At 40.7% G+C, this 12,396-nt stretch overlaps 1 protein-coding gene across 9 annotated transcripts in view; it reads right to left on the bottom strand.

Annotated features, from left to right (window-relative positions):
- Positions 1-12,396, bottom strand: part of TLR5 (toll like receptor 5) — an 82,987-nt gene that overhangs the window by 65,868 nt on the left and 4,723 nt on the right. For 6 of the 9 annotated variants that reach the window (XR_011163248.1, XR_011163247.1, XR_011163246.1 and 3 more), the window contains exon 2: positions 3,137-3,299. Coding sequence is in view for 3 of the 9 variants with exons in the window: in XM_069062608.1 (XP_068918709.1) it covers positions 3,202-3,299 (98 nt within the window). In the remaining 6 variants the exon portion in view is untranslated. The remainder of the gene's footprint in view (positions 1-3,136; positions 3,300-12,396) is intronic. The other 3 variants (XM_069062610.1, XM_069062609.1, XM_069062608.1) reach the window with 1 other exon arrangement.

Genomic DNA, 12,396 nt, shown 5'->3' with positions numbered 1-12,396 from the left:
GAGAGAGAGAGAGAGAGAGAGAGAGAGAGAGAGAGAGAGAGAGAAGGGAAGGGAAGGGAAGGGAAGGAAGGGAAGAGGAGCAGGAGGAAAGAAGAAGGGAGAGAAAAGGAGGGGAAAGGAGAGGAGGGGAGAAGAGAGAAGAAAAGAAGAAAAAGCCCAGGCACTCTCTCATTTAATTGGTAAAGAGGAGAGATAGAGGGGTGATTAGTGAAGGAAGGAGGAGAACCAACAGAAAACAGCATCACAAAGTCAAGGGAATGGAGCATATAAAACAAGAGTACCATACTGTAGAAATGTTGATGAAGATGAGGACTAAGGAAAAGTGACTGTCTGTGGCAGTAAGGAAGTCATTCCTATCCTAAAAGAGCAGATTCAGAAGAGTGGAAGGGATGGAGGCCACATTGCCAGGGCTTGAGAAGTAATGAGTAGTTTGACATATTGACTCTATCTTCTAATTTAGTAAAGGGGAAGAGTCATATCGGACAATAACTTGAAGGAGTGGTGTGGTCAAGGGAAAGTTTTCTTTTCTTTTCTCTTTCTTTTCCTTTTCTCTAGGATGGATGAGGCCTGAGAATTTTTATTGGCAGAAGGAAATGAGCCAGTAGAGAAAGATTGATGCAGCTGGTTAGATTGGGCTCTTTTCCCCAAAGGAGAAGAGAGATCTGGAAATAGAGACAGCTATAATAACTGATGAATATCCATGAGTGCAGTCCCTTGATACCAAAGGAATTCTAATAACTGCTCTATGTTGAACTTTATATGATTTATTCATAATTGGTTTATTCAAAGGTACTAGGGTTTATTTGCCCTAGACTGGGCAAGCCATCTTATTTCCTCAGTAGAAAAACCTCAAAGGTCCTAGCCACAGGCCATCTGGAATTGGTCTACTAAATGGATAGAGCCAATTTCCTGGGTATGTGGCTTAATTTTCCTAATCCAGACAAAAACTGGAACCCAGGTTGGAAGGGAGGCAGATGCATATTTCTTCTTCTAAGAGGGAGTGTTTCACCAGTTGTTTGTATGCTATCAATAAATCCTATAATTAAATTAGTTTTGGCAAGAGGATGGACCAACACATTTTAAGTTTGGAGAGAGAAAAGAAAAGGTGGGTGATAACACAGGAAGATTTTTAGGTATGAAGACCAGGAGTCAAGAGAATTCACTGTTTCACTGTTATTCTGATTCAAATAGTATTTGTTGAATCTGGTACTGAGATAGTTTCCTCTATTTTTTTTTGTTGCCCAGTCTAATCGATAGTTGATTGTTTTAAGGCAATAAAACCCTTTAATGAAATTAAAATATTTATAAACTTTTGAATGGTGGTGGCCAAGGCCCTTCACAATCAATCTTTAATCTACTTGGCGTCATTTATGTTCAATCCAACCCTCCTTGCACCACCACTACCCCATCAGATACCTAGGCCTACATGATTTCTTAGCAGCCCTCAAATTTCTTATACTACTTTTGCATTTTTCCCATTCTTTATTTATGCCATTAAAGGAGTTTTACAATTTCCCAAAGGTAATCCATCCCACTATCCTTCTGGGCCCTACTCAATGATAACTTATACATACTGGTGCATGTCATATCTGGGCAATAAACATTCTTTATCTACTTGATCTTTCCCATGTGGATGCTCAGGCCAAACTCTTTTGGAGTGGTTTTAGATATCTTCCAAGAGGCACTGCACTGCTCTGGGGTTTGATATAACAATGTTCACTGTCAGTGAGGATCCTTCAATTTAGACTTTGCAATGGGTCTTTTCCATTCACAATGGCAAACATCTTTGGCAAGCATACACTTCTATTTTTTATTCTTTGATGGATATTTATGATTAGAACATGTTCTAAACAGGATTATTTATGGTTTTATATCTTTTAATTCATTTTGAATGATTTTGAAGGGAAGCATTGCAGTTCAGTGAAGAGTGCTGAAGCTGGAGTGCTGAATTTGAAATCATAAGACCTGAGTTTGAATCCTGGTTCTGCCTATGTGATCCTGGGCAAGGCATTTAACCTCTCTGAGCCTCAGTTTCCTCTTTAGTTAAATGAGGGAGTTAAACTGGATGAGCTCTAAGGCCCCTTCTAGCTCTAAATCTGTGATTCTGTGAGGTATGGTCAGGAGAAACTTTGTTGGAAAAGAGCCATTAAGGAAGCCCTTTGGTCTGCTTCCTAGCTTTGCAATCCTGGACAAATCACTTAACCTTTATCTGCCTCAATTTCCTCAGCTGTAAAATGGGGATATTAATAGCACCTGTCTCCTAGGGTTGTTTTGAGGATCAAATGAGATAATATTCGTAAAGTTCTTAGTACAGTTCCTCGCCCATAGTAGGCACTTAATAAATGCTTCCTTCTACCCTTTGCCCTTCTTTTCTCTCTCTCTCCCTTCCTTCCTTCCTTCCTTCCTTCCTTCCTTCCTTCCTTCCTTCCTTCCTTCCTTCCTTTCTTCCTTCCTTTCTTCCTTCCTTCCCTTTTCCTTTGCATAAAATGCTTTTTCATAATCAACAAACAATAAGCAGTGACATCTTTTGTCTCTCCACTTTTCAGTCAGCTGCATATTAACATTCCACTGGTGTTCCCATATGACAGTGAGCCATGGAATGTAATAGATTCCAAAAAGTTGAAAACGAATAACACACAGAAGGGATTGAGAGGAATATGGTAGGTATGAACAGGATGCAACATATAACCAATGAGGAACTTCAGAGAGATTAGGAGTAAAGAGGCTATCAGGAAAATGTCTGATGGGAAGAAAAGATGGACTGGTCACATGGTAAGAGTGAGGGATGACAGACAGACAGACAGACAGGTGCTCCACCGGTAACCCTGATGATGTTAAGAGAAAGTGAGAAAGACCTACAACATACTGGTTGGACCCCCTATGTTGAATTTATGTGATGATATGGATAAAAGTCGCATGCCATGGGCAGACCAAGTTGTGATCCACATTTCTGAAGTTCCTTTGTAAACCAATGAGATCAAAAATCCATTTAAGTATTTTCTTATGCTCAGCTTATTTGTAGACTTATCCTTCCCTCATCTAATGGTAAGCCCCCAAGAGAAGTAACACACACATACATACATATATATGTATATACACACACAATACACATGTCACATGTATCTAGAACACTTACCTCCTTAGCCTAACAGTAGGATAGAGAATAGATCTCCTCTATTTCAAAATGCAAATGTCTCTTACATTAAGCAAACTTCAGGTCCTGGAGTGGATGAATATCCTTGATGGTGATAATGGCCCATACTTCCCTTGTGTTTCAGGTAGTCCATACCTGTTTTTTCCTGGAGAGAAAAGATGTTAGTGAGGTTTGGAAAATCAAAAAACATGTTTAAGGTGCTCTCATAATATACAACATTTTTTTTCCATATCTGAGAACTTAAAAATTCTGACATTACTTTTTGTAGCAGCATAAAACTAGAAACAAAAACTAATCCTTAACACTGGTTGAGGAATAGTTAAGCATATTATGGATTGTGAATGCAGGGGACCATTATTCTTTCCATATATAATCATGAATGCAAGGCAAGCTAGGTAGCACAGTGGATAAAGTGCCAGGCCTGGAATCAGGAAGACTTATCACCCTGAATTCAAATCTGGCCTCAGACATTTATTAGCTATGTGACCCTGGGCAAGTCACTTAACCCTGTTTGCCTCAGTTTCCTCATCTGTCAAATGAGCTGGAGAAAAAAATGGCAAAGCACTCCAGTATCTTTGCCAAGGAAACACCAAATGGGGTCATGAAGAGTCAGACATGACAGCACTAACTGAACAACAACAAACAGCATTTAGGGATGCTTGGGAAGATATATAAAGCCAAGTGTGTGTGTGTGTGTGTGTGTGTGTGTGTGTGTGTGTGTTTGTGTGTGTGAGCAGAGCCAGAAGAGCAATATGCTTAATGACTATAATTATGCAAACTGAAAGAACACTAAAAGTCTGCCCAACTCAGACTACTGGCATTGACTGCCACTGGTCCAAGAGAACAAATGATAGAACACACATCCCTCTCCTCAGTAAAGGGGTGGGGGACTACAGGAGCAAAATGTGGCATATAGCCTCAGACTTGGTCATCTCGTCAGTCTTGGCTGTTTATCCTTAGGTATAAGGGAGGATTTAATGAGGGGAGGAGGACTACAAGAAATGACTGGTGTGAAAAATAAAAGGCAGCAATAAAGCTTTTTAAAATAGAATTTAAAAAAAATTTGCTCAAATAAAAATAACTACCGAAACCTAAAACATCTTGTTGAAAAGGACTGATAGACTATTCCTAATCTCATGAGGGTTGCCAATAATTTCCTAATTGCAACAATCCAGGGGTGTCTCTTTGGGACTCATTCTCCTTGAGGATTCTGCAGAATTTGATGCAGTTGACCATCTCATCCTTCTGGATATTTTTCTCTCCTACCTTTCATTACACTATTCTTTCCTGGTCATCCTTCTTCACTTGGTCTTTTTGGCCAGTTCGCTATGCTCCAAACTCTAATGGGCAACACGTAAGTGAAGGATGGACAGATATTGACAGATATTGGCTCAACTGTAAATACTGAGTTATATACCAGTTTAAGCTGTGATTTAACTTAAGTCACAGGATTACCATAGGATCATAGATTTCAGATTGGAAAAATCCATATTAGTCATTGAGAAGGGTGTGTCTCATAGCTCAAACTCAATGAATATAACTAAGATGATGTTCTGTTTCCTTATTACCTTATTAAAGAAGGATATCTCTTTGATGGACTAAGTTTAGGCTGCAAGGGAGGCAGCAGAGAACCATCCCAAAGGGAGTATAACTTTCTCCCTCCCTTGACCATTGATCTCATCACTGCAGAAACTGAATCAGTAACAAACAGTAAATCTAGGCTGAGAAAGGATGAAACAGACATATGGAAAGAAGTTCACTTCAGGACTCTTTAATGACTCAAAATCTTTGGACCAAGAAGGAAGTTACACATATCTCATGGGAACTCCATAATGTCTCCACAAAGGGAGACATTCCCTCCAACTGGGAGCTGTGAGTCACCCTTTTGCCATATGTGTTCTCTAAGCCTAAGCCCATTTTTCTCTAGATTCTTTGTGTACTTGTGGGAGAGCATGTCTCAGACATTGGGGGGATTTTTAAAAGTTAGGTTTTTACTATAGTTTTATCAGTAAGCATCTCTCTAATAACTGATATTAATAATTTATATTGGAGAGAGACTAACTCATTAAATGATATTTCTGAAGCACTCTGGCAGGGGCTCATGAGTTATAGCAGTAGAATACCACACCCAGCCTCTCAGTATTACCCTTATAATTCTGTAAGGAGAAGTAGTTAACTGCTCCCTGGAAACCCAACCTGCCAGTGATAATGAAAATTGGTAGTCTAATCTTAGAGAGGGTGCAACATAATCTAATCTAATCTAATCCTCTCATTCTACATATAAGGAAACCAAAAATTCCCCATAGACACAAATACAATGATCAAGTGATCTGGGATTTGAATTTAGTTCTTCTGACATCAAACTCTTTTAAGAAATTTGACACATCTCTCAAAAGCTTTTGATGTGATCAACATTAAAGTTCCCTGGTTTATGTGTCCTTTGCCTTGCCCTGTGGTAGGTACAGGGCCCTCTTCCTATAAGTGGACTAATAAGGCAGAATCTCAGGAGATACAGGTGAGAGGATGCCAGGAAAGCAGAGGGGCTAAGCAAGAAGTAATTACTAAGAAAGGGAACATTCTCACCATTGTTATTTCCCCTCCCTCCTCCTCATTCCCTTATTCTCCCACTCCCCCCTTGCCACCCTCTCCCTCCCTTTCATTTGAGGCAGAATGGAAAGGCCAAGCCAAAAGTTGGGAAAATTATGAACTCAAGACCAGACCCAGCATGAAGCTCTTGCCATCACTTTGAGAGCAGCCAGTCAACTGAAAGGAAAGGGATAAGGGTGGAGGGTTATAAGTAAAGACTAGAAAAATGTATGCCCCACTTGGAATTAAGCCCAAAAGGCTATAAAGCTGTGCATGCCCTTTGACCCAACAATACCACTACTAGGTCTGTATAAAAGAGAACAAAGAAAATGGGAAAAGGACCTATATGTACAAAAGTATAGCAGCTCTTTTGGTGGTGGCAAAGAATTGAAAAGTGAGGGGATGCCCATCAGTTGGGGAATGGCTGAACAAGCTGTAGTATATGACTGTGATGGAATACTATTGTGCTATAACAAAAGACCAGCAGGATACTTTCAGAAAAGACTTGGGAGGATTTATATGAACTATTGCAAAGTGAAATGAGCAGAACCAGGAGAGCACTGTACATACAATATCCACAGCAATACTACTATAGAATGACCAACTGCGAGTGACTTATGTATTCTCAGCAATACAGTGATCCAAGACAATTTTGAAGGCCTTATGATGAAAAATGCTACACATTCCCAGAAAAAGAACTGATGAAGTCTGAATACAAATTAAAGCTTACTTTTTTTTTTTACTTTCCATATTTTTCTTTTTAGGTCTGTGTTTTCTTTTGCAATATGACTAATATGAAAATATGTTTTGTATGACTACATATGTATAATCTATATCAAGTTGATTGCCTTCTCAAGGAGCAGGGAGGGGGAGGAAGAGAATTTGGAATGCAAATTAAAAAAAAACAAATGTTAAAAAATATTTTACATGCACTTGAGAAACAATAAAATAAAACAAGAGAGAAAAAAGTATGCTCCTTGTTCTAAGAGTTGGGCCATCTGCTATCCTTTCAGTTTGGATAGTTAAGGGGTTAAAATTTATCAGAAGGGGAAAAAAAAGTATGGAGGAGGTGGAAGGAGGTGGAAGGAGGAAAAGAGGGATGGAGACTAGGTAGCAGGACCAGGTGAAGGATGGGCCTCTGTTGTTTTAGAAATAACCCTCCTAGTTTCAGTGCTATTTAGGAATATATAACCTGAGGATTTTTCTTCTTTCCCAAGCATACCAAGTAACTGACTTCTGTGACACCCCCTGTGGAGTAGCCTCTTTGAATCCAGCAGGTGGTCCTTAAGAGGAATGATGATGACAAGCTCATCTGTGGAGAGTATTTTGAAGATGTGTGAAACACTTTTTCATTTAGTCGTTTTCAGTTGTGCCGACTCTTCAGTTGTGTCTGACCCCACCTGGGGTTTTCTTGGCAGAAATACTGCAGTGGTGTGCTGTTTTCTTCTCCAGCTCATTTTCCAGATGAGGAAACTGAAGCAAACAGGGTGAAGTGACTTGGTCAGGGTCACCCAGCTAGGAAGTATCTGAGGCCAGATTTGAACTCAGGAGGAGGCTTCCACAATCCAGGCCAGGTGATTTATTCACTGCACCACCTACACACATCTTATTTGCTTTTGACAACAATTATCCCCATTTTTTAGAGGAGGAAACTAAGGTGGGAAGAAGGGGAGGAGTTTACACAGCTGTTAAGTGTTTGAGGTGGGATTTGAACCCAGGTCTTCCTCATTTCAAGTCTATCACTTTGTTACTTATCTCAGAGGCTTTAGGCATAGGCTGTAGAGGTCGTGCAGTGTCTTTGGGGGTCACACACATGTAGGTAGTAGTGTCACTAACCACAGGTAAGGGGTGCGAGGTGTAACCTTAGAAGGGGTTCAAAGCTCACTCCTCCTTCCCTACCTGCTGCTCCCTCCCAACCCCTTTGGCATTGCTGTGGCTACCTCTTTCTCTGGCCCCTCCAGGGAAGGGACCCCCCATTGTCTTCTATTTTTTTTCCTTTGCCTCTTTTGTCTGGTGACTTCTGCCCCATGATGCTCCACAGCTGGCGATAAATAAAGATCGATACCAGGGTGGTGTTTATAATTCAGTTGGTCTTGGAGAGAACTGGGTTATTGCTTTCAGAGGATCATAAAATAACAGAAATGAAGTGGCCTGCTTAGAGATCACCTACCAACCACCTCATTTTTACAAACAGCTGTAGCTAGTGGCTGTGAGGACAAGCAAACCATGTCAACCACAAATGAAACTCTCCCTCCTCAACATAGCTCCTATTCATCCTGCAGACTCACAACCCTAGTTTAGACTCTCCTCCCCTCTTGCCTGGACTCCTGCATTCCCCTTCTAATTGGCCTCTCTACCTCAACACTCTCCCCACTCCACTCAACTGCCAAGGTTGTTCTAAAGAATAGTCTGGAGGCAGTGAGGTGGTGCAGTGGCAAGCACACCAGCCCTGGAGTTAGGAGAACCCAAGTTCAAATTCAACCCTGTGTGACCCTGGTGGGCAAGTCACCTAACCCTGATTATCTTAAAAAAATAGGTCTGACTGTGTCACTCCTGCTCAATGAACTCAGTGACTCCCTGTTACTTAGAGGTTTAGAAAATCCTGTTTGGTTTAAAAAAAAAAAAACTCTTCCTAGCTTGATCCTTTGCTAGTTTTCCAGTCTTCTCACAAGTTTACTCCCCTCTCCATATAATCTACAATCCAGTTACAGGGGCCTGTTTGCCATTCAAACACCAGCAGGAACCTGATCTCTGGCCTCTATTCCTTTGCAGTGTCTGCCCCACATTCCTGAAGTGACGCTTCTCGGCCTCCTTCAAGGCTCAATTCAAACCCCATCTCCTGGGAGTCCTTCGTTAATGCCTTCCCCTTTCAGGGTATATTCTATTTTCTCATCTTGAATTTGCATATTGTCTCTTCCATTAGAATGTGTATTCCTTGACTGTATATGCAAGTTGTTTTATTTGGGGAGGGAGGGGGGGAGGGAGGGTTGGCTTTTCTTTGTTTCTACTGAGCTTAACTTAGTACATAACACATTAACAAATGCTTTGGAGAGGTGTGGGTCACCAAGATAGTGCTGGGAATGAAGCACCTGGCCTGGAGTCAGGAAGTCTCATCTTCCTGAGTTCAAATCTGGTTTCAGACACTTCCTAGCTGTGTGACCCTGGGCAAGTCACTTCACACAGCTTGCCTCAGTTTCCTCATCTGTAAAATGAATTGGAGAAGAAAACAGCAAACTACTCCAGTATCTCTGCCACAAAAACCTCAAATGGAGTCACACAACTGAAAATGATTAACAAAAAAGTGTTTCACATATCTTAAAAGTACTCTCCACAAATGAGCTTGTCATCAGCATTCCTCTCAAGGACCACCTGCTGAATTCAAAGAGGCTACTCCACAGGGGGGATGCCACAGAAGTCAGTTGATCTCACAGTAACCTCAACTATCAGAATATTCAAAAATAATCCAGAAATCCTATTAGATTTTACCATTTCAAATGCACAGAAAGCAATCAAAGAGAGAGAGTGAAAGAGAGAGAGAGAGAGAGAGAGAGAGCCTGAGAGCCCTGGACTTAGTCATTCAATGCAGAGTAACCCTGTATCACGTGGTGTTTTCTTTTTCCTTTTCAAGGAGAAAGGGAAAGTAGTTAAGCACTGCACTTAAGGTATTTCCTATTCCATTTTTTTTTTTCCTGTAGGCCTGGTTTCCAGAGGTCAAAAAATCTGTGGGAACTACCTGCTCTCTTCCTTTTTCTCATTTTGTTTTGTTTCCTCTTTCCCATTGTTCATTCCATCTCTTATAATCCTCCTTTACAACCTGACTAATGTTTAATGTGAAGGTATCTGCAGATCCTACGGTATATTTGATTGCATGCCGCCATGGTGAGGAGAGGGAAGTTAAAGAGGGGGAGGAAATTTGAAACTCAAGGGATTGTGGAACTGACTCTTGTAAACTAAAAGTAAACAAATTAATTTAAAAAAAATCTGTGGGGCATTGTCTTTTTGTAGAGGGAAAAAAAGATGGAAAAATAAAATATATTTATCTCTGAGATCTTCCCACTGGTATACTAACTATAAATACTGTGGAGCACATAAGGAGTTCTTAAACATCTAATTATAAGGGAACAGCTCAAGCTGCATTATTAGCAATAGTTAACAATTAGCTGTATTGATTATATTTTAGACCCTTGGGGGGAAAAAAGGTGACTCACTGAGAAGTCAAACACTGCTGAGTGGCAGTTCTGCCTGGGATTCTGGGAGCAAAGGTCAGAGAGTGTCAATATTCTAGATTAGAATATTAACATTTTTTCTCTTTCAGGTCAAAGCAGCTTTGATGACCTCCCCAACACACTTTAGCGAAATCTAGCCTGGTGATGGGGAAAGTAAATTGCTAGAGAAGATTGGATGCTGCAAGGTCGAAGGAGATAATGGCACATGAAAGATACAGTGCTACATCCCCTGTATGTAATGACACAATTGGCTATTGGGCTCGTGATGTAAATGAGAAAAAAAGTGTTTTTTCTGGGGGGAGTAGGAGAGTTGTGAAGGAAATCTATTAAGTTGTGATGAGTAAGGTACAGAGGAGGAGAATGTGGAGAAATTAGAAAACATTTGAGAACTGTCCAGGGAACAAATCTATCGACGTTGCTGGCCAGGAGAGAGCTGGTAACAGAAAACTCAGACAATCAAATCAAATCTAATCTGTTGCTGATTGGGATTACCCTGCCAGCCTGAGAAGTGAGTGGTGAGGCTGACGGAGGCTGGGGAGGGGAGAGCAGCCATGAGAGGGACCTGGAGCTGCTGATCTCTGGGGGATGGGATTTCAAAAAGGGCCTTAACTGTAATGAACTTAGTTGGAGCAGATGAAAATTGAAAAGTGATTTCATTAGCACTGATCAGGCCCAAGTGAATGTGTGGGTAGGGGAAAAAAAGAGAATAGAATAAATGAAGAAGCAAAGCTGCCCCAAACAAGAACTCTGTTGGAAATATATAGCCCACTGTACTGTCCCACTGGGATTGAGTACCTGCAGAAGGCATAACAAATACCACTATTTTGTCGGCCTAGCTAGCTTCTTTACATGCCTAAGGCTAGATGGGTGGTGAGGTGACAAAGGAATTGTCTCCACCTTCTTCCTTCTGGGACTACTGCCAAGGCATGAGAGATTATGGAAAACCACTGCCTTAAGTTCACAAACTGGCTATGAGATGTTGGCTTCATGGACTCAGATTTTGAGCTCAAAGGACCATCAGACAGCAACTTATCCAACCCCTCATTTTTATAGATGAGGAAACTGAATTTCAAAGAGTTGACTTGACTTTCTCAAGGTCATGTAGGTAGCAAGTGGCAGAACCAAGATCCTCTGATTCCAAATCTAGAGCTCTTTCCAATACACCAAGTCACCTGTCTATCGTGAGCCTCTGTTTTCTCCTCAGTAAGATACTGGACTAGGGGATCTCCAAGGTTCCTTTCAGCTCTAATGCCCTATGGTTCTAGAACTAACTTGCCCAGTAGTGTACAGTAATTACAACCACAGAATCTTAGAACTGGAAAGGACAAGCATTTAAAAAAAAAAAAAGAACTGGAAGGGACTTTACAGGAAAACAGGGAGTGTTCATGTTGAGGAAAACATCCAGATTTCAATCATTCTCCCCTCCAGAAAATTTATCTCTGCTGAAGAATGTAGTCATGGGATATGGATTGATGCCTGTGATTACAAAGGATTAAAAAAATGCATAGCAAGAAACAGCAATATTAACATATGAGTACTTATCTATCACCTTATTCATTTTACTTAAAGGGCACCCTTCATCTCTAAAGGTTTAAAATGCTTCCTTTACGTGGCAGTTTTATCCTCAGAGGACAGGACACTTACTTCCAAGTTTCCATTTTATTGCCTAGGCAACTAAAGTACCACTAATCATCATTAGAGTTGACTAGAGCTATTTCTGGCATGGACCAATCAGATCAGCCCCTAGCTGATCAGTCAATGGTTTATGAAATTGTCAGTAATGAAGGGAATGCAGCCAAGTCAGATCTTGTAGCAAGTTGAATGTAGAAACCTATGCCAAAGTGCAACTACCATGTTCTTTAATCCTGAGCTTGCCAGCAGTGAAGGGAGAGTTTCTAACAGCTTCAAAGAGAACCAGTACCAATAGGAGGGAATACCAAGGAGTATATTCATACAAGAAAGGAGACAGGAGATGGAGTAGACTAGAGTAATCCATCTTTGAGGTAACTGCCAAAATCATTTTTCTAAAGCACAGGATTGACCATTTCATACCTCTGCTCAAGAAACTCCAATGGCTCACTATTGTATCTAGGATAAATTATAAACTCCTTAGATTGGCATTTAAAGAAGTTCAAAGTCTGGCTCCAGTCTATTTTTTCCAGACATCACTCTTCTTCATGTATACCGAGTTTCCCCGATAATAAGACACTGTCTTATTAAATTTTTTTTTGGACAGAAAAACACCAGAGGGCTTATTTTCAGGGGAGGGCTTATTTTAATGAACATTGACAGCAATTTTAATAAACAGGTAAATGTGAACAAAAAAATGTACCTTTATTCAATAAGCAAATCACTGGGGAAGAACAGGATGACGTGCTCACTGCTGCAGCTCTGATTGGATGCAGCTCAGAGTGCGGCATGTGTTTCACC

The sequence above is a fragment of the Petaurus breviceps genome, unplaced genomic scaffold (assembly GCF_028583685.1).
Source record: "Petaurus breviceps papuanus isolate PSGF00001 unplaced genomic scaffold, PetGlider_PUasm1.0 90466, whole genome shotgun sequence".
NCBI classification, from domain to species: domain Eukaryota; kingdom Metazoa; phylum Chordata; class Mammalia; order Diprotodontia; family Petauridae; genus Petaurus; species Petaurus breviceps.
The sequence above is the reverse complement of the archived record's forward strand: the minus strand, read 5'-3'. Positions and strand labels throughout refer to the sequence as shown.